The 25,549-nt window shown below is 39.3% G+C and overlaps 1 protein-coding gene across 1 annotated transcript in view; it reads right to left on the bottom strand.

Moving 5' to 3' along the window:
• The window catches only part of LOC102398327 (glutamate decarboxylase 1-like), a 75,063-nt gene extending 63,644 nt beyond the window's left edge, over positions 1-11,419 (bottom strand). Inside the window, exon 1 of the mRNA XM_045164015.1 lies at positions 11,307-11,419. Within this exon, the coding sequence (XP_045019950.1) occupies positions 11,307-11,419 (113 nt within the window). The remainder of the gene's footprint in view (positions 1-11,306) is intronic.
• Positions 11,420-25,549: the final 14,130 nt, after the last annotated feature.

Genomic DNA, 25,549 nt, shown 5'->3' on the forward strand with positions numbered 1-25,549 from the left:
TAACGCTGTGAACCTCTCTGAGTGACCCTCACAGTAGAGAAACTTTTCATCTTTAATGTAGATGTTTTATCAGTGGTGCTGTATAGAAGGAGAAGTTTTGAAACTACTGTAAAAATAAGACCGATAACTGGAAGTAGGAGGCTTAAGTCCAAACCCTGACTCCAGGGAACTCCTGACTCCAAGGAACATTAATTGACAGGAGCTCATCAAACGCCTCCATACCGACACTGAAACCAAGCACCACACAAGGGCCAACAAGTTCCAGGGCAAGACATACCAAGCAAATTCTCCAGCAACAAAGGAACACAGCCCTGAGCTTCAAGATACAGGCTGCCCAAAGTCACCCCAAAACCATAGACATCTCATAACTCATTACTGGACATTTCATTACACTCCAGAGAGAAGAAATACAGCTCCATCCACCAGAACATCGACACAAGCTTCCCTAACCAGGAAACCTTGACAAGCCACCTGTACAAACCCACACACAGCAAGGAAATGCCACAATAAAGAGAACTCCACAAACGGCCAGAATACAGAAAGGACACCCCAAACTCAGCAATTTAAACAAGATGAAGAGACAGAGGAATAGCCAGCAGATAAAGGAACAGGATAAATGCCCACCAAACCAAACAAAAGAGGAAGAGATAGGGAATCTACCTGATAAAGAATTCCGAATAATGATAGTGAGATTGATCCAAAATCTTGAAATTAAAATGGAATCACAGATAAATAGCCTGGAGGCAAGGATTGAGAAGATGCAAGAAAGGTTTAACAAGGACTTAGAAGAAATAAAAAAGAGTCAATATATAATGAATAATGCAATAAGTGAAATTAAAAACACTCTGGAGGCAACAAATAGTAGAATAACAGAGGCAGAAGATAGGATTAGTGAATTAGAAGATAGAATGGTAGAAATAAATGAATCAGAGAGGATAAAAGAAAAACGAATTAAAAGAAATGAGGACAATCTCAGAGACCTCCAGGACAATATTAAACGCTACAACATTCGAATCATAGGGATCCCAGAAGAAGAAGACAAAAAGAAAGACCATGAGAAAATACTTGAGGAGATAATAGTTGAAAACTTCCCTAAAATGGGGAAGGAAATAATCACCCAAGTCCAAGAAACCCAGAGAGTCCCAAACAGGATAAACCCAAGGCGAAACACCCCAAGACACATAGTAATCAAATTAACAAAGATCAAACACAAAGAACAAATATTAAAAGCAGCAAGGGAAAAACAACAAATAACACACAAGGGAATACCCATAAGGATAACAGCTGATCTTTCAATAGAAACTCTTCAAGCCAGGAGGGAATGGCAAGACATACTTAAAATGATGAAAGAAAATAACCTACAGCCCAGATTATTGTACCCAGCAAGGATCTCATTCAAGTATGAAGGAGAAATCAAAAGCTTTTCAGACAAGCAAAAGCTGAGAGAATTCTGCACCACCAAACCAGCTCTCCAACAAATACTAAAGGATATTCTCTAGACAGGAAACACAAAAACGGTGTATAAATTCTAACCCAAAACAATAAAGTAAATGGCAATGGGGTCATACTTATCAGTAATTACCTTAAACGTAAATGGGTTGAATGCCCCAACCAAAAGACAAAGACTGGCTGAATGGATACAAAAACAAGACCCCTGCATATGTTGTCTACAAGAGACCCACCTCAAAACAGGGGACACATACAGACTGAAAGTGAAGGGCTGGAAAAAGATTTTCCATGCGAATAGGGACCAAAAGAAAGCAGGAGTAGCAATACTCATATCAGATAAAATAGACTTTAAAACAAAGACTGTGAAAAGAGACAAAGATGGTCACTACATAATGATCAAAGGATCAATCCAAGAAGAAGATATAACAATTATAAATATATATGCACCCAACACAGGAGCACCGCAGTATGTAAGACAAATGCTAACAAGTATGAAAGAAGAATTTAACAATAACACAATAATAGTGGGAGACTTTAATACCCCACTCACACCTATGGATAGATCAACTAAACAGAAAATTAACAAGGAAACACAAACTTTAAATGATACAATAGACCAGTTAGACCTAATTGATATCTATAGGACATTTCATCCCAAAACAATGAATTTCACCTTCTTCTCAAGCGCACATGGAACCTTCTCCAGGATAGATCACATCCTGGGCCATAAAGCTAGCCTTGGTAAATTCAGAAAAATAGAAATCATTCCAAGTATCTTTTCTGACCACAATGCAGTAAGATTAGATCTCAATTACAGGAGAAAAACTATTAAAAAATCCAACATATGGAGGCTGAACAACACGCTGCTGAATAACCAACAAATCACAGAAGAAATCAAAAAAGAAATCAAAATTTGCATAGAAACGAATGAAAATGAAAACACAACAACCCAAAACCTGTGGGACACGGTAAAAGCAGTCCTAAGGGGAAAGTTCATAGCAATACAGGCACACCTCAAGAAACAAGAAAAAAGTCAAATAAATAACCTAACTCTACACCTAAAGCAACTAGAAAAGGAAGAAATGAAGAACCCCAGGGTTAGTAGAAGGAAAGAAATCTTAAAAATTAGAGCAGAAATAAATGCAAAAGAAACAAAAGAGACCATAGCAAAAATCAACAAAACCAAAAGCTGGTTCTTTGAAAGGATAAATAAAATTGACAAACCATTAGCCAGACTCATCAAGAAACAAAGGGAGAAAAATCAAATCAATAAAATTAGAAATGAAAATGGAGAGATCACAACAGACAACACAGAAATACAAAGGATCATAAGAGACTACTATCAACAATTATATGCCAATAAAATGGACAACGAGGAAGAAATGGACAAATTCTTAGAAAAGTACAACTTTCCAAAACTCGATCAGGAAGAAATAGAAAATCTTAACAGACCCATCACAAGCACGGAAATTGAAACTATAATCAAAAATCTTCCAGCAAACAAAAGCCCAGGTCCAGACGGCTTCACAGCTGAATTCTACCAAAAATTTAGAGAAGAGCTAACACCTATCCTGCTCAAACTCTTCCAGAAAATTGCAGAGGATGGTAAACTTCCAAACTCATTCTATGAGGCCACCATCACCCTAATACCAAAACCTGACAAAGATCCCACAAAAAAAGAAAACTACAGGCCAATATCACTGATGAACATAGACGCAAAAATCCTTAACAAAATTCTAGCAATCAGAATCCAACAACACATTAAAAAGATCATACACCATGACCAAGTGGGCTTTATCCCAGGGATGCAAGGATTCTTCAATATCCGCAAATCAATCAATGTAATACACCACATTAACAAATTGAAAAATAAAAACCATATGATTATCTCAATAGATGCAGAGAAAGCCTTTGACAAAATTCAACATCCATTTATGATCAAAACTCTCCAGAAAGCAGGAATAGAAGGAACATACCTCAACATAATCAAAGCTATATATGACAAACCCACAGCAAACATTATCCTCAATGGTGAAAAATTGAAAGCATTTCCTCTAAAGTCAGGAACAAGACAAGGGTGCCCACTTTCACCATTACTATTCAACATAGTTTTGGAAGTTTTGGCCACAGCAATCAGAACAGAAAAAGAAATAAAAGGAATCCAAATTGGAAAAGAAGAAGTAAAGCTCTCACTGTTTGCAGATGACATGATCCTCTACATAGAAAACCCTAAAGACTCCACCAGAAAATTACTAGAACTAATCAATGACTATAGTAAAGTTGCAGGATATAAAATCAACACCCAGAAATCCCTTGCATTCCTATACACTAATAATGAGAAAACAGAAAGAGAAATTAAGGAAACAATTCCATTCACCATTGCAACGGAAAGAATAAAATACTTAGGAATATATCTACCTAAAGAATCTAAAGACCTATATATAGAAAACTATAAAACACTGGTGAAAGAAATCAAAGAGGACACTAACAGATGGAGAAATATACCATGTTCATGGATTGGAAGAATCAATGTAGTGAAAATGAATATACTACCCAAAGCAATCTATAGATTCAATGCAATCCCTATCAAGCTACCAACAGCATTCTTCACAGAGCTAGAACAAAGAATTTCACAATTTGTATGGAAAAACAAAAAACCTCGAATAGCCAAAGCGATCTTGAGAAAGAAGAATGGAACTGGAGGAATCAACCTACCTGACTTCAGGCTCTACTACAAAGCCACAGTTATCAAGACAGTATGGTACTGGCACAAAGACAGAAATATAGATCAATGGAACAAAATAGAAAGCCCAGAGATAAATCCACGCACATATGGACACCTTATCTTTGACAAAGGAGGCAAGAATATACAATGGATTAAAGACAATCTCTTTAACAAGTGGTGCTGGGAACTCTGGTCAACCACTTGTAAAAGAATGAAACTAGAACACTTTCTAACACCATACACAAAAATAAACTCAAAATGGATTAAAGATCTAAACGTAAGACCAGAAACTATAAAACTCCTAGAGGAGAACATAGGCAAAACACTCTCTGACATACATCACAGCAGGATTCTCTATGACCCACCTCCCAGAATATTGGAAATAAAAGCAAAAATAAACAAATGGGACCTAATTAACCTTAAAAGCTTCTGCACATCAAAGGAAACTATTAGCAAGGTGAAAAGACAGCCTTCAGAATGGGAGAAGATAATAGCAAATGAAGCAACTGACAAACAACTAATCTCGAGAATATACAAGCAACTCCTACAGCTCAACTCCAGAAAAATAAATGACCCAATCAAAAAATGGGCCAAAGAACTAAATAGACCTTTCTCCAAAGAAGACATCCAGATGGCTAACAAACACATGAAAAGATGCTCAACATCACTCATTATCAGAGAAATGCAAATCAAAACCACTATGAGGTACCATTTCACACCAGTCAGAATGGCTGCAATCCAAAAGTCTACAAGTAATAAATGCTGGAGACGGTGTGGAGAAAAGGGAACCCTCTTACACTGTTGGTGGGAATGCAAACTAGTACAGCCACTATGGAGAACAGTGTGGAGATTCCTTAAATAACTGGAAATAGACATGCCTTATGATCCAGCAATCCCACTGCTGGGCATACACACTGAGAAAACCAGAAGGGAAAGAGACACGAGTACCCCAATGTTCATCGCAGCACTGTTTATAATAGCCAGGACATGGAAGCAACCTAGATGTCCATCAGCAGATGAATGGATAAGAAAGCTGTGGTACATATACACAATGGAGTATTATTCAGCCATTAAAAAGAATACATTTGAATCAGTTCTAATGAGGTGGATGAAACTGGAGCCTATTATACAGAGTGAAGTAAGCCAGAAAGAAAAACACCAATACAGTATACTAACGCATATATATGGAATTTAGAAAGATGGTAACAATAACCCTGTGTACGAGACAGCAGAAGAGACACTGATGTATAGAACAGTCTTATGGACTCTGTGGGAGAGGGAGAGGGTGGGAAGATTTGGGAGAATGGCATTGAAACATGTAAAATATCATGTATGAAATGAGTTGCCAGTCCAGGTTCGATGCACGATACTGGATGCTTGGGGCAGGTGCACTGGGACGACCCAGAGGGATGGAATGGGGAGGGAGGAGGGAGGAGGGTTCAGGATGGGGAACACATGTATACCTGTGGCGGATTCATTTTGATATTTGGCAAATCTAATACAGTTATATTAAGTTTAAAAATAAAATAAAAAAAAAAAAAAAAAAGAAAAGACAGTCTCACAACAAGGTCCCACTGTATAGCACAGAGAATTATATTCAGTATTCTGTGATAAACCATAATGGAAAATAATATGAAAAAGTATGTGTATATATACATATATTCATTCACATATAACTGAATATATATATGTGTGTGCATCCTTGTGTACATGCACACACGTATGTAACTGAATGACTTTGCTGTGAAACAGAAATGAACACATCATTGTAAATCAACTATACTTTAATAAAATAAATTTTAAAAAAAGAAAAGATAGAGTCTTATAGGTCTGTGTAAACTTAAATATAGAACTTTGTAAGTCCAGATTACAAAGTCATTTAAAATGGAAAAAGTAGTCTACTCTGATAATGTTTGACTTAATTCTATTTTGGTAAATTTAGCCATATTTGAAGAGTGCGGAATAGTAATTCCACCAAGATATTCTCGTTGATATTAATTAATATGTTAGATAGTCTATATTTTGGTAAATATATTTTTTAAACTAAAACTTGAATTCAGACTTGCTGTCTTTTTCTCTTAATTACCCTCACTGAAGGATGTGTACTGTAATGGTGTTTTCAAAGACCAGCAAATTCACTTACTTATTGTATAGCATTTTTACTATTAGGTATCATTCATGGTTTTGATGTGATTTCCTTACACTTATTTTACTTTTTCCTAATTTTTAATTGGATATTAATATTCTGATTTTTCTGACTCAATAACAGCATTTAAAACTATGAATTACATATAGGATATTGAAACAGCTTAGTGTGAGAAGAATGAATAATGCTATTTGGAGCAACATGGCTGGACCTACAGATTATCATACTAAGCAAAGAAAGTCAGAAAGAGACAAGTACCATATGATATCACTTATACATGGAATCTAAAATACGACACAAATGAACATACCTGTGAAATACAGACTCACAGACATAGAGAACAGATGGGGTTGCCAAGGTGGGGGATGGAGGAGGGAAGAACTGGGAGTTTGGAAACAGCAGATGCAAACCATCATACGTAGAACAGGTAAGCAAGGTCCTCCTGCGTAGCGCAGGGAACTGTATTCAGTGTCCGGTGATGAACCGCAATGAAAAAGAATATATATATATATACACACACACACATATATGGACGTTGGCAATTTGATCTCCGGATCCTCTGGCCTTTTCCAAATCCAGCTTGAACATCCGGAAGTTCACAGTTCACGTACTGTTGAAGCCTGGCTTGGAGAATTTTGAGCATTACAACATTCAAATATATAAAATTCAGCAAAGGATTTTTAAAAGAAATGCTATTGTATTACATGATGGATTAGTCTGCAAAGATTATAAATAATACTGTAAATCTATAATTGTTAATACAGGAAAACATTCTACAACATATACCTATACAAAACAATGGCAAGTTGCAAGGCAGTATATGGCATAGTATTCTATTTTTTAAAATAAACTTTTAATTTTAGACCAAGTTTGGATTTACAGAAAAATAACAAGCATAGTACAAAGAGTTCCCATGTATCCCAAATCCAGTTTCTTCTCATTAACCCCTTATACCGCAACTATGCCTCGTGGTGACTTTGTATAGCGCTGTATTTGAGGAGTGTTTGTTGGTAAACACTCAAATATCTGGATTTTGTTACATGGCACTAATAACATTTATCTTTTAACGGGTATGTTTTATTTTTTTACACTTAAATTTTAAAAGAATATATTTGGTCTTATTCCTCTTGTTTAATTGTTTTATGCAATATTTGTATTTCATGGTACCTTGTTTTCTATCCTTTCTGTCTTTTACTGTATGAACTGTCTTTCTTTACTGTTTTTACTTTGTTTTTTACTGGATGAATTGGTTTTAAGAAAAAGACTATCAGATAACACTAAGCTTTTCGTCTCCCCACAGCTATTGCGGTGTCTCTATCTGCACCCATATCTACCGCCTCTACATCTCTGTCTATATTTGCATTTTGTTTGTCTCTATCTTCATTCAATCTCTGAGTGTTGTGCTTGCTGTTGTGTCGTTGTTTTTATGAAAATAATAGAAGTAATACATTATCTGAGTCTTTGAATAACAAAAAATGTCTTCACACTACATTACATAATAACCCAACTTGATGCGCGAGAGATGTTTGTCACAATATGTCCTGTGAAAACTTGCTTCTTTATGTTTGTTACTTGTGGAACTCGACAGTTCAAGAAGCCTGTTGTTTCTTCCTTTGCAACTAGTTTGTGTTTGTGTGTGCCTGTGTGTTTGTGCGTGTGTTTTCTTTCTAGCAGTTCCTTTTTTATCCTCAAAATTAAAAAAAAAAAAATTCTCCTACATACCTTTAGGAGCCAGTCTTTGAATATTCCAGATAGAAAAATAAACACATTGAAAGATTGGCTCCTAAATGTATGTAGAAGAATTTTTTTTAATTGTTTTCCTCTAAATGGCAGATTCATTCTGTTCATTGGTAATAAAATGTCTGCCAAATACCCAAGTCTAAAAGAACCATAGATTGTCAGTCATTCTTTCAAGTGAAAACAGTGTTAGATGAAAAAAAGATGCTAGTTCAGCTCACCATTCAATTGAACGGGTGCTTTTCCTTAGGGCAAACTTGGTAGTTTGCTACCCAGCAGAACTGCTTTATGTGTATTTCCTATTGCATTACATAGACTATTTCTCCCAGGCAACAAAGTGGTAAAGAGCCCACTTGCCATTGCAGGAGAAGCAAGGTACAGGGGTTCCATCCCTGGGTCGTGAAGATCCCCTAGAGCAGGGAAAGGTTACCTGCTCCAGTGTTCTTGCCTGGAAAAGTCCATGGACAGAGAGGCGCCTGGAGACCTACAGTCCATGGAGTCACAGAGTCACATGACTGAGGGGCTGAGCGCACCATGACATTCAAAGACCAAAATTTGTTTACACAAATAATTTTCACTGCTTCCTCCCACACATTCCTAAGCAAAACTAGGCTTTTGTTTGTTTCTTTTGTTCTGCTTTGGGCTTTTGTGAAGCTGTGTGTGCGTTGGGGTTGGTTTGGGTTGATGGCAAGAGCAAAGTCTTGATGTCTAGTAGGCCAGCTCGGCGTAACTCAATTTGTGCTGAGGAACCACTAATGTTATTCTTCTTTGCCTTTGTACCATCGGTGCAAATGGGAACACAGTGAAAAAGATAAATAACTTAATAGTTTTATTATAAAAATGGGGCTGACCTTGCATTCCCCCTGAAAGGATCCAATGGATCTTCAGGGTTGCCTGAAAAAGACTGCAAAACCATGTCATGGACTACAATAAACTCAGAAACTGTAATGGGTGGGCTTATTGTACTTGATTGCCTTAATTCCAATACATCTATTACATTGTTTTGATTTTTCCCCCCTGGATTTTAATAATTATATAATATTTCTTAAAATGGTACTACTGTTCTATCTAATAAGCACATTTTAAAAAAGAAAAGAAAGAGGAAAAACTTGAGAAAACCAAGACAAAATCTTCTGATTATAGAAATAATACATCTTCAAAACAAAGAAAGAAAATTGAGAAGCGATGTAAAATCATAAACATATAAAAAATCACTTTCACCTTTTCATCCATCAGTAACTGCTGGTGACATTTTGAAGTATATCCTTTCAAACTACTAGACCAAAAAAAACCTTGTACAACAAATTTCATTACAACATTATTTTGGATACTATAAAGTTCAATAAAGGGTTGTTCAATAAATTTGATTATATTACATAATAAATTACTCTGTATTATAAATAATGGGAATAGCAAGTTGCAAAGTAGTATATAAGAGAGAATTGTGTTTTTCAATAATTTTTTTTAAATTTTAGACCAATTTTGGACTTATAGGAGAATTTCAAGTATAGTACAGAGAGTTTCCATATCCTCCAGACTCAGTTTCTCCTACCACAGACTTGCTTTGCCTGTTGCCCAAAACCTGCATTTTTTTCCTATTTTATATTGATAGAATTATGGCAGTAGGGCTAACCTAGCACCAATGATTCCATCATGGTAGAAAGCAAAAGTTCCCTTTTCATTTTGTGCTTTCACAAGCATTTTATATTTAGAAATGGCATAATAATTTCAACTAGCTTTCTCCAATACTATCTTAGATGAATTCAGTTTGTAGGTTTTTAATATTTTTTTTTTAAGCATAAGAGGTAATGAAATATTTTAACTTGCCAAGACAAAATATCAGATCTAAGCCATGGGGTCTTTGGCCTCATGAGGAACCTAGAGGGAAATGAATTCACCCTTTTATTAAAAATATATTATGAAATATATTAATAAATCCAAGAAAAAGATTAGTTAATCCCATTTAAATATTTACTATGTTAATCTAAATTCATCCTAAAAAAACTCTGACACTTTTATTAGACACATTTTGCACATAAATATACTCAGTTTCACTGAAATAATAAATTACACAAATCACAGACCTAGTTAATTTTCAGAGATTAACTAAATACATTTATGAATTACTCTAAAATCTATGCTATGAACTCAGAAACTGTAATTATCACCCCTTTAACCAAGGATTTATATATTTATATATAAGGTATTGGCATAAATTATTAAGGAAAAAGTAGGTGACCTCTGCAGATAATCAAGAATATGGGGTTCCAGTCTAGCTAAAGGTCTTGCCAGGTGGTTCAGTGGTAAAGAACTAACTTGCCAATGCAGGAGATGCAGGTTCCATCCCTGGGTCAGGAAGATCTCCTGAAAAAGAAATGGCAACCCACTCCAGTAATTCTGTCTGGGAAATTCCTTGGACAGAGGAGCCTGGCAGGCTACCATCCATGAGGCAGCAAAGGAGTCAGACACACCTGAGTGACTAAACAGCAACACCACCAATCCAAACGAAGCCACTCGGAACTCTTCCCAGTGGACTTCTCCTGAGATGCTGGTGAAAAAGGGAACTTGATAAAATAATAAAGTCTTTCTGAGACTGTATTTAAATTAGAATAAAATGTCTTAGTAGAATTAAGACTTAGGATATAATAGATGTTACACACCCTTCTCTACCTTGTGATGGTAAATACAAATTTCCAAACCAGAAAACCTCTCTGCATGCTATATGAGATGTTGCCAGATGGGTGAATCATTTAACAAAGCCGTTCATTCTGTTTGTTAATAAGGTGGTGGCAGTGAGGAACTCCAAAGCAAACTTCTCATGAGTTCTGGGACAAGCGTTCACTTGCCCATTTCTGAAAGTGAAAAGCCCTCAGTCATGTCTGACTCTGCAACCGCATGGGTTACAGTCCATGGAATTCTCCAGGCTAGAGTACTGGAGTGGGGAGCCTTTCCCTTCTCCAGGGGAATCTTCCCAACCTAGGGATGGAACCCAGGTCTCCCGCATTGCAGGCGGATGCTTTACCAGCTGAGCCAGAAGCGGGGGCACTGGTAAGCTCCTCTCTGTGTGAGCACCACCCGCAGCATTCAGGCTCCCAGTGCAGGTGGCTGTCCTTTACAGGGCAGACCTAGCTGGGCCAGGCGACCTAGCTGGGTTCTGCCTGGAGCTAAGCCCCTAGCCTGTAAGACCGCATTTTTCCAGAAGGAAAAATCACATGTGTGCGTGTCACAACATAGAAAATCCATCCTGACCTCCCAGGGGACGCTTGTGACACCACCTCCATCGTGACGCGCCCTCGCAATCCGCGCGGCACGCTCTGACGCATCGCGGTGTGCTGGCGTCTCCGGAGTGGCTCTGCGTGCATGTTGCGACAGGCTTTGTGTTGGGGCATCTCCCTGTTTCGCGGCCCCCTTGGGTCACAACACAAGAGGGCGTGTGGTAGCCTGGGGTGGTGGGTTGCAATAGTGAGCGTGCCGCTGCAGAAAGTGTTTGGCCGCGGTGTGGTTTTCTGTCTCCACATGCTGGACGGGCTCGATACGCGTTGTGTCTCGATGCGGGGGGCCTGCCTGGCCTGGGGTCGGGCCAGGGGGGCACTCGGGTCCAGGACAAGGGACCACACGTGTTGTGGACACGCGTCGGCGATTGGAGAGGCCTCGAAACACGTCATGCATCCCAACATGGTTCCTTCTGTCACGATAGGAGGCATGGGTTGCGACACCATGGCTGTCACAGGTGCGCGTCTGTATGGGCGCTGTGGCGAGACGTTCCCTGGTGCGTCGAGAGGCGGGCGTGTCCAACAGGGGCTCATCCTTGCGGGCCTCAATCCAGGCAGCGGCCCAACATCCAGTCCTGTCGCGATGGCCCCTTGGTGTGCCCCGTTGTGTCCCGACACACCTGGTGTATCGAGATGCAGGGGCATTCCTGTCGTGGTGTGTCCAGGCAGTGACACGGGCCCTGTACTGTGGCTGGTGTGATACGTCTGGGCGTATCATGGTGTGTGCACAGGAGCAAGCTCAGTGTACATGTGGAGATGTGCATGTCAATGGAATATACATGCAGATGTGTATATATTTATCATATTCTCGAATCCCATCAAATCCAGTAAATCAATGCTATTGACTAATATAATACAGCAGTATACCTTGCGTATGCACTGAGAAGTCAAAAAAAAAAAAAATTTCATGTGGCTTTTTCATTAAAATATTCACTATCACAGTGGTAGGAACCAACTCCACAATGTCTCTGAAGTATGCCTGTTCCCAACACTAATCTAAGGCAGCCATGCTGCCTCACCAGATCAGATCAGATCAGATCACTCGCTCAGTCATGTCCAACTCTTTGCAACCCCATGAATCGCAGCACGCCAGGCCTCCCTGTCCATCACCAACTCCCGGAGTTCACTCAGACTCACGTCCATCGAGTCAGTGATGCCATCCAGCCATCTTATCCCCTGTCGTCCCCTTCTCCTCTTGCCCCCAATCCCTCCCAGCATCAGAGTCTTCTCCAATGAGTCAACTCTTCGCATGAGGTGGCCAAAGTACTGGAGTTTCAGCTTTAGCATCATTCCTTCCAAAGAAATCCCAGGGCTGATCTCCTTCAGAATGGACTGGTTGGATCTCCTTGCGGTCCAAGGGACTCTCAAGAGTCTTCTCCAACACCACAGTTCAAAAGCATCAATTCTTCGGTGCTCAGCCTTCTTCACAGTCCAACTCTCACATCCATACATGACCACAGGAAAAACCATAGCCTTGACTAGACAAACCTTTGTTGGCAAAGTAATGTCTCTGCTTTTGAATATGCTATCTAAGTTGGTCATAACTTTCCTTCCAAGGAGTAAGCGTCTTTTAATTTCATGGCTGCAGTCACCATCTGCAGTGATTTTGGAGCCCAGAAAAATAAAGTCTGACACTGTTTCCACTGTTTCCCCATCTATTTCCCATGAAGTGGTGGGACCGGATGCCATGATCTTCATTTTCTGAATGTTGAGCTTTAAGCCAACTTCTTCACTCTCCACTTTCACTTTCATCAAGAGGCTTTTGAGTTCCTCTTCACTTTCTGCCATAAGGGTGGTGTCATCTGCATATCTGAGGTTATTGATATTTCTCCCAGCAATCTTGATTCCAGCTTGTGTTTCTTCCAGTCCAGCGTTTCTCATGATGTACTCTGCATAGAAGTTAAATAAACAGGGTGACAATATACAGCCTTGACGAACTCCTTTTCCTATTGGGAACCAGTCTGTTGTTCCATGTCCAGTTCTAACTGTTGCTTCCTGACCTGCATACAAATTTCTCAAGAGGCAGATCAGGTGGTCTGGTATTCCCATCTCTTTCAGAATTTTCCAGTTTATTGTGATCCACACAGTCAAAGGCTTTGGCAGAGTCAATAAAGCAGAAATAGATGTTTTTCTGGAACTCTCTTTTCGCATGATCCAGCGGATGTTGGCAATTTGATCTCTGGTTCCTCTGCCTTTTCTAAAACCAGCTTGAACATCTGGAAGTTCACGGTTCATGTATTGCTGAAGCCTGGCTTGCAGAATTTTGAGCATCACTTTACTAGTGTGTGAGATGAGTGCAATTGTGCGGTAGTTTGAGCATTCTTTGGCATTGCCTTTCTTTGGGATTGGAATGAAAACCAACCTTTTCCAGGCCTGTGGCCACTGCTGAGTTTTCCAAATTTGCTGGCATATTGCGTGCAGCACTTTCACAGCATCATCTTTCAGGATTTGGAATAGCTCAACTGGAATTCCATCACCTCCACTAGCTTTGTTCGTAGTGATGCTTCCTAAGGCCCACTTGACTTCACATTCCAGGATGTCTGCTCTAGGTCAAAAAATACTCTGAAATACTTGTGAAGTGCACAGTCCAGAGGCATAAGCTCCCTGAAGATGGAGACCTAATCAATCAGGACCACAGAAGGCTTCCCCTCCCCCACAGTCACCACCACATCACTGAACACCTACTTACAATGGTTTTCTTTCTAAGAAGCTGAATTTTTATTTATTTGCGTATTTATTTATTTTTGGCTGCACTGGGTCTTGTGGCTGCATGCAGGCTTTCTCTAGTTGTGGCCAGTGGGGTCTGCTCCCTAGCTGTGAGAGGGCTCTCGCTGCAGTGGCCTCTCTGATTGCAGAGTCTGGGCTCTAGAGGGCCAGCTCAGTAGTTGTGGCAGGTGGGCTACAGTTGCTCCGAGGCATGTGGAATCTTCCCAGACCAGGGACCGAACCCATGTCCCCTGTGTTGGCAGGCGGATGCTTTTCCACTGCTCCACTAGGGAAGTCCTGGAATACTTTTGACCTAAAAGATTTCATATAACATTTGTCCTACAACCAGAAATATCCTAAAAATGCTTTTTTTTTTCCGCATCCAAATTATGCTTCCTCGCTTATCTCTAACAATCAGCTATAACACAAAACTTCAGTACCCACTTTTGTACTCTGGTCTTCAGTTTAAAAATATAGTCCTTTACCTCAAGGGAAAGGTTGAAGAAGGAAAACAGATTTTTGGATAACCTAGGGTTGTGAACGTGTTTCATTAGTTGTATTATAAAAATATTTATTTTCTTGGTCTTCATAAATTTATAAAGTTATAATTTATAACTTGCCCTTTTTCAAAATCAAAGGTCATTATCTTAACCTTTCAATGGACAAACTAAACATCTACAGATGACTTTTATCTATGCGGTATCACTTAATTTAAAAAGATTAGCAGTTAACTTTTCATAAATGAATTTATTCTATAAAATAGTAATTTAAAAAAGTGACCCACAAGATGATGGCTTTTATTACAGTGTGCTTAAAATGATATGAATGTTTATGACTTTCTTCAACTCCTAATATTGCATTAATCTGTTTAGGAAAAAAAAAATACTGATGTAGCATGCACCCTAAATGCAAAGCATATTTGTTAAATTATCATTTAGAAGCATAAAAAGGCCAGAGAAGTAAACAATAGTTGTATTATAAAAATATTTATTTTCTTGGTCGTCATAAATTTATAAAGTTATAATTTATAACTTGCCCTTTTTCAAAATCAAAGTAACTTAAGAGTCTCTAACCTCAGACTTCTTTTTGGCTGCCACCCAGGTGACCTTGGGGATCAAATTTCGAATAAGGGAGAAAACCAGTCTAGCAGTCTAGTAATGATTAACTCCTCTGGGTTTCATGCTAGGTTATTGCTTCACAGCAGGCTAAGATTATTCTCATAATACAAGATAATTAGACTAAGTTTTTCATGGAGAGGAGTATCATAGCTAGAATTTCTGTGAGTAAAATAATATTAAGTACTATTTGTAAAAGCCTTAAAATATTCTAGACACTGCCTTTTATAGTATTTCTCTCACAGGGCAAAGTTATGGTATTGATAAGTATCATGAGATGCCTGGAACTCAGAGAGGTCAAGCAAAAATCTTAAAGGCACACAGTAAACAGAGAAGACAGATTTCACATGTATCTGTTTAACTGTGAAGCTCATACTCTTTATTCCTATGCTGGTTGCTTGGCACAAAGATGTATATTTCTAGTCCTGCCTTGATTTCCTGAGGCAAGCTCAGCAGGAATGCACACCAGCAACGGAAACCTCAAGTGTTACAGAGATAGCCAAATCCTTCCCTTGAGAAGCATGAGCTTTGTTCTTCTGAATTGTTCTGAAATCAAAATATGTGTACATTTTCCACTAGCTGATCCAAAATGGGATAGGCAAATTAGAATCTAATGTGCAATATTTTGAATGACTTTATTCCTAAGTGCCCCCTGACTGATTCACCTGGAAGTCTCAACAAGTCCTCAAACTACTCAGTACTACTTCTGCCTTCCTCTCAGAACAGGAAGTTGTGAGCTGTATTGATCAGAATAATGGTCTGCATTTCCAAAGCTCTTCATTGCCCTTGAAAGTTAAAACTTTTCTCTTTTCCTTAGCTTTGAATTTTATAGAAAGGCCTTACCAAACCAGGTCAAGGTTTAATTTTTCTATTGGGAGCTTAAATAATGATGAAATTTACTATTAAATCATCTTGTTATTACATTCATATCATTAAAATTTTTACAATTATTCAATAACAGTGATACATTTTAAATATCAGTTATATCCAATTAACAATCCCAGTGTACCAGTAATAATGAGCTAAGAAGGTTGAGTGCTGAAGAATTGCTGTTTTCAAATTGTGGTGCTGGAGAAGATTCTTGAGAGTCCCTTGGACTGTAAGGAGATCAAACCAGTCAACCCTGAATATTCATTGGAACGACTGATGTTGAAGCTGAAGCTCCAATATTTTGGCTACCTCATGGGAAGAGCCGACTCACTAGAAAAGACCCTGATGCTGGGAAAGATGGAAGGCAGGAGGAGAAGGGGGTGACAGAGGATGAGATGGTTGGATGGCATACCAACTCAATGGACATGGGTTGGAGCAAACTCCAGGGAATAGTGAAGGACAGGGAAGCCTGGCGCACTGCAATCCATGGGGCAGCAGAGTCAGACACAAATCAGCAACTGAACAACAACAGTATTAAACACATACAATTAAATCTCAACAGTTTATTTTTAAAAGGTCAGTTTTTAAAATTTTTTCCTATGAGAATTCATTTAATCACATTTAGTTTTTTCCTTTATTGGGTTTTTTCTCTATATCAATAAAAGATAAAAAGAATATTAAATGAGACTAGTTCCTTATACAAGACCCTTTGAAACCATCTACTTTGAAGTCAAGGCTGAATAAAATTAAGTATCAGCAATAGTAGACACCAAGGCTGATTTTTACTACATCCAACCAGGACTATTTAATGAAATCTTTCAGGAATGGTGAAGTGAAAGTTGCTCAGTCATGTCCGACTCTTTGTGACTCCATGGGCTGTACAGTCCATGGAATTCTCCAGGCCAGAATACTGGAGTGGGTAGCCTTTCCCTTCTCCAGGGGATCTTCCCAACCCAGGGATCAAACCCAGATCTCCCACATTGCAGGCAGATTCTTTAGCAGTTGAGCCACCAAGGAAGCCCAAGAATACTGGAGTGGGTAGCCTATCTCTTCTCTAGGGGATCTTCTGGACCCAGGAATCAAACTGGAGTCTCCTGCATTGCAGGCAGGATTCTTTACCAGCTGAGATATCAGGGAATGGTAATTGTGGAGAAAAAGAAAGAAAACTGGTCCCCCCACAATGACTGCCAGTACAAATGAATTTATTAGGAAGCAAAGCAGGCAGGCACCTAGGTGAAGCTACTCCAAATTATATCCAATTCAAGGTCTATTCATCCCCGCAAGGCTTAATTAGAGACTTTCCTTCCAGCCACCAGTTAATACAGTTGCCTTTCTTAATACAAACCCCAATTAAACTCTCGGACTGGAAACCTGAGCAGGAAGAAAGATAATTTTTTTTTTTTTTAATGAGTGGGGGTTGAGTGGGGAAAGAACAATTCCAGAAGAAAAACCAAAGCTAGAATCTGTCAAAGGCAGAATAGAAAATCTGGAATGAAATCCGAAATGAGGTCCAGATAGTCAGTAGAAGCAGGTGATATCCCCTGGGCACATAGACTTCAAAACTGGAGTCAGCCTTAGCCCAAGAAGGAAGCCTCTTACATTCACTCTTTACAGAATAGGAACCAACTTTTTAATTTATCTTAAACTATGCCTGAGGTCCAGCCCTCTGACGAACAGATTCAGAGGCATAAGATGGAGAAACTAAAAGATACCTTAGAGATCGCAGTTCAACTAATTAGTCCAACAAATGGAAGCACTCAGCTCCAGAGCAATGAAGGAGGTTGCTGAAGTTCACACAGTGAACAGCAGACTTAACACCAGAGTCCAGGTCTAGTTGTTCAAAATCTCACTCTCCTTATGCCACAGCACATACATGGAAGATACTGACCCAAGAGAAATCAAGTTCTGATGAACATAAAGAATGGACCAACATTTGAATGAAAGACAAGCATCTGATTAAAGCTAGCTCTTCTCAGGTGCCAAAGTAAACCAGAGAAATAACATGAAAACAGGAGGAAAACAGTTCAAGAAGATGTCAGCAGGTCAAAGGGGCCCAGAGATGGGAAGTGCACATGTCTGCTCAGTCGTGTCTGACTCTTTTGCGACCCCATGGACTGCAGCCCACCAGGCTCCTCTGTCCGTGGAATTCTCCAGGCAAGAATACTGGAGTGGGTAGCCATGCCTGTCTCCAGGGGATCTTCCCGACCAAGAGACTGAAGCTGAGTCCACTGCGTCTCCTGCACTGCTGGTGGATTCTTTACAGTTGAGCCACTGGGGAAGCCCTGGGTACAGAGTGCCAAAAGCTCTATTTATTTCCCTTCATTTCACCTCTGTTCAAGGCGAAAAAAAGATGTTTCCTATCCAACTAAGGCCACTGTGCAATTCACTCTGTTAGTAAAAGTGTGGAATAAAATGTTCATTCTTTGAGAATGCTTTATATCATCATATGGTATAAGGACTAAAATTAAGACTCACTATATAGTGCTAGGCATCCTTGGTGGCTCCGTAGTAGGGAATCCACCTGCCAATGCAGGAGACTAGGGTTCAATTCCTGGACTGGGAAGATCTCCTGGAGAAATAAATAGCAACCCCCTCCAGTATTCTTCCCTAGGAAATCCTATGGGCAGAGGAGCTTGGCGGGCTGCAGTCCCTGGGGTTGCAAAAATTCGAACACCACAGTGACTAAGCAGCAACAACACATTAGGTGCTACCATAATACCTGGTGAAACTGAGAGGGCTTTGAATGGCCCGATTTCTCCTCACTCTGTTCCTAAGAATTAGGCCCCTTAGCTGAATGACCTTCCTTATCAAAGGGACCTGGAGCAGTTCCTGCTTGGTTCCAGGTTAGGGGGTTTTAGTTCGCTGCTAGCTGGGAAGCCAGTCACATCCTCGAGTGAGAACCAGGGATCACCTCACCTTGATGGTTCAAAACCTGCCTCCCCGGCCCCTGGCTGATAGCTCTGTTCCCACGTGCAGCCTCAGGGTGGCTTTGCATGGAATAGTGGTCCTCCCTGAGGCTGTGAGTATATGTGACTAATAAACTGGTGATCTCATCTGTCAAGTGTTGGGTGTCAAGCGTTAGCCATCCCCATATGTCTAGTGAAGGAATCCCTCACCCACTGATGGGGTATAAAGGAGGTGAATAAAACACATTATATGTTTACCAACTCTCCAAACATCCAAATCAGTCTGGTAGATATCATCACAGTCAGAAAATCCAACAACTTCAGTGTTTGCAAGGCTCTCTCCATCACTGATCAAGTTTGCTGCCACGACTCAATCCTTCCCATGCTACTCACTCACCCCTGCACTGCACTTATTATTGAAACTGACCATCTCCCAGACTGGCAGCAGCTTTCCATGTTTAGAGAATATGACTTTTGACTTTCAAACTCACCATACATAGCTAGGGCTTTCCAGGTGGCATTAGTGATAAAGAGTCTGACTGCTAATGCAGGAGACAAAAGAGACTAGCCTTGAATCCCTGGATCTGCAAGATCTCCTGGAGGAGGAAATGGCAACTCACTCCAGTTATTCTTGCCGGGAGAATCCCCATGGACAGAGGAGCCTGGAGGGTTACAGTCCATGGGGTCACAGAGGGTCAGACATAACTAAGCACCTGAGGTTGCACAAACATACCAAATCTTTAAATTCCCTGGTCTTTTTTTCCTTTATTTTTTTTTTCAATTCTTCTACACTATTTTAAATTTTTTCCATCTTCCTTGTATCAGGAAGGCCCAAGTTAGTAGCTGTATTATGTTAATATCAGTAGTATGACCTTGTAGGAAAAATTTTGACATCACATAGTTGAGTCACACATATAAAATAAATAATTCATCAGCCAACAAATATTTATTAAATACCTTCTACGGGCTAGATTGTTTATTTTTGCTTGTTGATTTTCTTGATCAGACAGATCCTCTATGTATGCACCTCTTTTATAACTGGTCTTATACTGATACACTATGTTATTTGTTCATCAGAACACTTATTTCAATCTATTAAAGATTAAAGTTTGTCTCAACACAAAATTGGCCCACTTTGAATGATTAAATTAGTTTTCCCTTTTGAGAAGGGCAATTTAAAAACCAGGTTCAATTCAATTGATTGTGTGTCTCATGTAGTCAAAATTGTCGTGTTTTCATTCCAAGGGCATTTTAAAATTTAAGATCAAAAGCGAAAAGAAGATTACTTTTAAGTTTATTTTAAAGAAACTTGACATCAAATGGTTTTCAGGACTATAAATTCTATTTTGCTGAAGTGCTAAAAAAAAGTCCAATAATAAACACTCAGTGAAGGATTGGACTGCTCACTATTAGATATATATTACAGAATCATCTTTTTAAAAAACACAGCAACTCTTTCTCAATCTATTATTGCTATTGCACAGAGCATTATTCTGGGGGCACCTACAACATCTTAGACATTTTCGTGTGTGTTTTTCAACCACAGCAGTAATGAAAGTGTTTAATTCAGGTGTTTATTTTTCCCCCAGGAGCTGATCAAAGAGTTTTTAAGTCACTGCAAGGGTTCAAGTCCCAGCCTACTATTTACTGACTAGCTTCTATAAAGACTGACTTCTTATCATTGTGTGTGTGTATGTTAGTCACTCAGTTGTGTCTGACTGTGACCCCATGGACTGTAGCCTGCCAGGCTCATCTGTCCGGGAATCCCCCATGGAAATGTCCAGGCAAGAATACTGAAGTGGGTTGCCACTTCCTCCAGCAGGGGATCTTTCCCGACCCAGGGATGGAAACCAGACCTCCTGCATCGCAGGCAGACTCTTCACCACTGAGTAACTAGTAGGATCATACGTATCTATGTCATCTGCTCATTGTGACATTACAGATAGCCTGTGCAGTCAGCTCTCTGTAACCCCAGGGTTCTGCATCTTCAGATTCAATGAATAATGATAAAAAATATTCTAAAACAAATTCCAAAAAGTTTTAAAAAGAAAAAGTTAAATTTTTTTTGCATCAGCAACCATTTCCATAGCATTTACATTGTATTTACAACGATTTACATAGCATTTACTTTAATCAGGTATAAATATTCTAGAGATAATTTAAAGTGCAGAGGAGAATATGCATGGGTTATGTGCAAGTACTCTGCCGTTTTATATTATATAAGGGACTGGAGCATCCATGGATGTTGGTATCTGTGAGAGATCTGGAGCCAATATGGCTGAGGATACCAAGGGATGAATGTATGTGTATCATGTAGCACGCTGTTGCTCATACAGTAAGAACTCAGGATGTGTTAGCCATTATTATTACCGATAATGTGTTATTACAATATTTGCCCCATCTTTTTGGGTAATGTGCCGTCATTAGGCTCCTAGGAGATAGAGACTGATATTCCTAAATTTTAAATTTCCTGCATTATTTCATAAAGCAATGTACATTTGCTCTATCTACATCTGCTTCTTACAGAAGATGCTTAGACCTGCACACATATTCATTGTAGAAATGTTGATTACTGATGCTAACTCACCAACTGGTCCTTGGGTTAGACTTTGTCAAAAGCAGAAATGTTATACCAATGCATTTAAAATATTTACTTAGAACTCTTAATTATGCAGAGCAATGATAAATACTATACATTATGTTGAAAATAACATTCATGTTACAGATGAAAATCCTTCCTACTTTTAGTGCAATTTTACTATCTTCACATCTTTTATTTTGATTATTTACAGTTTTTCCTGACAATGCAAGCCAACTTAAGCTTTGGCTCACTTCCTCAAGATACAAATAAACAACTTTGTCAGAACAGAGCTTAGTCTCCTAGCTCCATTTTCTCACATGGTAGTTACCATGTTTCATTGGCATTGTGCCTTTTGGAAACGGTTTCCATTTGATTCAAAACTAATGGTTTTCCTCCTTAAAAATTAATACTAAATACCATATATGTGCTATTTGGGGATGGTATTAACACATCAGTTGGAAAATGGAATATTTCTTGCCGTATCAGCAAACAAAGACGTCACAGTCACCAGCAATTGCGGCCCTCCAATGTGAGCAGGTGAGCCCTAAGGGCACTCAGGAAGGAGAGGAATACTTGTGACCGGGCAGCCATCGGACTGCAGCCACTCCCTGTGGTGAACCCCAAGGGAGCTCGGGATGTGAAAAACACACGATCCTGGCCCCAGATAGCTGAGATGCACATGAGATGCTCACGAAAGGAACGATTTCAGTGAGCCCAGACTCCTGCATCTTCCCATACACAGAAAAGCGCTAAATTCCTTAACTTGGGATACCTGGTGTTCTTTAATGAACAATAATCTTTTGATGTTCAGACTACCTGTCCTTTGTTGCAAAATTTCTAGGTAACCTGGCTCCTCCCCTCACCTCCTAGAGCAGTTCTCTCAGGGCTACTTGAGATGCTGCCTCCGGGGCCTAAGTCTTACAATTTTCTGCTGAATAAAACATACCTCAGCTTTTGGCTGTGACTATTTTTTAGGTGAACACAATCCAGCTTTTCACCTCTTAACAGCTGTCCATAGAGACTATGGATTTGGAAGTGGTAGAAGCAGTGGGTTCCACTAAGCTGAGTGATCACAGAAGCCTCTGAAGAGTTTTTTTTTTTAATTTTTTAGAACAAATTTTTTGTGCTCTAACTTGTACTTAATAGATCAGAATTTCTAAGGGGCAGGACCTTCATACTTGTGGATATATAAAGACCCCCCCCAGCTGAACAGATTGACCAGCCAGGTTTGAGAATCACTCCTGCAAGGTACATAGCATCCATCTAAATATTTAAACTCATTATCTTTCAAACTCATTTGCCTGTATGTTTGTTTAGCAATGCAGTTTTCTGTAGTTACGTTTATACAGAAACAATACATTAGTCAGATTGAGGGCTTCCTGTGGCTCCGGTGGTAAAGAATCTGCCTGTAAGTCGGAGACCCAGGTTTGATCCCTGGGTCAGGAAGATCCCCTGGAGAAGGGAATGGCAACCATTCTGGTATTCTTTCCTGGAGAATTCATTAGACAGAGGAGCCTGGTGGGCTACAGTCCATGGGGTTGCTAAGAGTTGGACTTGACTGAAGAATACATCTTCTGTTTGAAATTGATTTGTCATCTGGAACATCAAAAGCTCCCATCTCTTCCTTACTCTTTAGCAAATTCTGAAGTCCTGCAGAACCCTCAAGGTTCATGGAACACACATGTAAATCCATAACCCACAATTCTCTAAGTATACAGTTTCATCTCTGAATTAACTAAAACTGCCCAACGTCTCCGTGTGTGCAGCTCCTAAGTGTGCTTCTTGTAAGTCGCTACTCTGATGGGTGCTTTAATATTAGGCTCTCAAATCAATTAGATTTCACCACAGGAAATGGATATTTGGATTTCAATTCCTAATATTTGGATTTTCTATAAAACTTGTTGAGGACACACTCTGATGTTCTACCCAATTGGTCTGTTCAGTCACTCAATCGTGTCTGATTCTTTGCAATCCCATGGGCTGCAGCATGCCAGGCTTCCCTGTCCATCACCAACTCCTGGAGCTTGCTCAGACTCATGTCCATCTATGTGGTAATGCCATCCAACCATCTACCCAATGGACCTCTCATAATATTCCAAGAAGCAAACTCCCCTTCAGATTTAGTAAGAAAAATTTGTATAGCTGTGAAAACTTGGAAGTGAAGAAAGAAATAATCTGTCTTTCTAGACAATGAGTTTCAGTTTGTGGTGGTAAAATCATAGGTATTTCTTGGAGAAATTATTTTGGGTAAGCAGAGTCTGTGACCTCAAGGAACTCAGTCTAGTGGGAAAGCTAATTCTAAAACAATGCAATAAATTGAATGCTAGAGATATACATAAGTTGCTATGGAAACAAGAAGGTAAGTTCTGTAAGTAATTACTTTCCATTTTTGCCTTAGCTACAGGAGATAAGAACTAAATTTGTGCTCAATTACAGCAACATTAACATTTACCAGAGGCATAATTGCTTCTTCTTCCTCTCAATCTTACTTTATCTCTTTTATACTCTTTAATTCATCCTATCACATATCTTCTTTTCCCATTAAATAAAAAAGTTAAAGCACTGCATTAAAAATATAAAATTTATAAAAAATTTACTAGATACTTCCTGCCTTTTTAAACTTCTTTTACAATCACAGGAAAAAAAGACAAAATCATGATATTACATTTCATAAACACATGGATTGATATAGTCTAATAAGGGAGTATTAAAAGATAGAAAAAAATGAAAGTGGAAAACGAAATGTGAGGCATTATGTTTAATTTATATAATCTGTTTAGTGGTAGAATAATAAGGGAAATAACCCACAACCTCATTTCTTTAAGAGAGGCAAATCTAGACTTAATTAAGCAAAAAGCCCAGTGCTCTTTAATATGGACCTAGCTTGGTTTTAAAGAGCCACCTACAAACTAGTTAATAAAATAATTCTTAGTATCCTGTTGCAAACATATTTCGTTGTCCTATATTATAACTTTCATGAAGCCCACCGTCTCAGCACTGCCGCAACAGCGACGATGCTCACCTGTGGACAGAAGATTGGGCAACACTACGCAAAGACACACGGCCATAGCTGGTGCGCGCTCCTGCAGCCACGAGGAAGACGCTGCCTCCTCACAGCCAGGCATGCAGTCCAAGTTACTCTTCCTTCTTGGGGATGCTCCATCCACACTGGTGTTTGTTCACTCCATAAATCCAGGGCAGGTTGGAAAATAAAACAAAAATGACTGGTCCAAACAAATGTAGAGCCTACAGCCTGTGTTCTGTGGTGCCTGAGCTGAGTGACAACCGCTTCACCTTCACTTTTCTTCTCTCAGTTTTTTTCCTACAAAGTAGTAACTATAATAATGTACAGAGTACTGTACGCTTTCATCTCCTCTTTCATCTCCATTCTGTAAAAGTCAAGCAGCTTCCAGAGAGTGGTTCTGTGAATTATAGGCAGGATAAATAATGACTTCAGCTCTGTCACTTACTGAGTGATCATCCCTGCAAGATACGTGACCTTTCTGGATTCCAGTTTTCTTCTCCATAAAACAAGAGACTGTAAATTATATTTGGATCATAGGATCACTGTGAGAGTTTGGCAAATTTTAAAATGTAAAGTGCTCAAAATAATGATTAGAAGACTAATGGTTATGAAAGGGCTATTGTCAGTGGTGATGGTCTTGTTATGCTGTTATTATGTTCATTGAGAATATCAAAATGCCTCAGTGTTGTGTGTGAAAATTTTGCCAGCCTAATGACAAAATGTTCAAGTTGCTAATTCCAATATGTCTCTGCGCTATGCAAGCTATCTTCTCAACACGGCTTCAGCCAGAGGCTTGGTTTGAGTTTTTTCTTCAGGGAGTCAGAGTATTTTAAAATAATTTACAGCATCGGATGAACGCGCATGTTACTTCTCCTGTGATAAAGAGACTTTGACAATAATGTTCCCATTTCTCCAGAAATAAATTTGAAGTTCACCGTAGCAGTCATGTGAAATTCATGGTTGCCATATATGTGCCTTTTTCCTGGATCTTATTTCTACCCTCAGTCTGATTCTGTA

Source organism: Bubalus bubalis, chromosome 22 (assembly GCF_019923935.1).
Source record: "Bubalus bubalis isolate 160015118507 breed Murrah chromosome 22, NDDB_SH_1, whole genome shotgun sequence".
Taxonomy (NCBI): domain Eukaryota; kingdom Metazoa; phylum Chordata; class Mammalia; order Artiodactyla; family Bovidae; genus Bubalus; species Bubalus bubalis.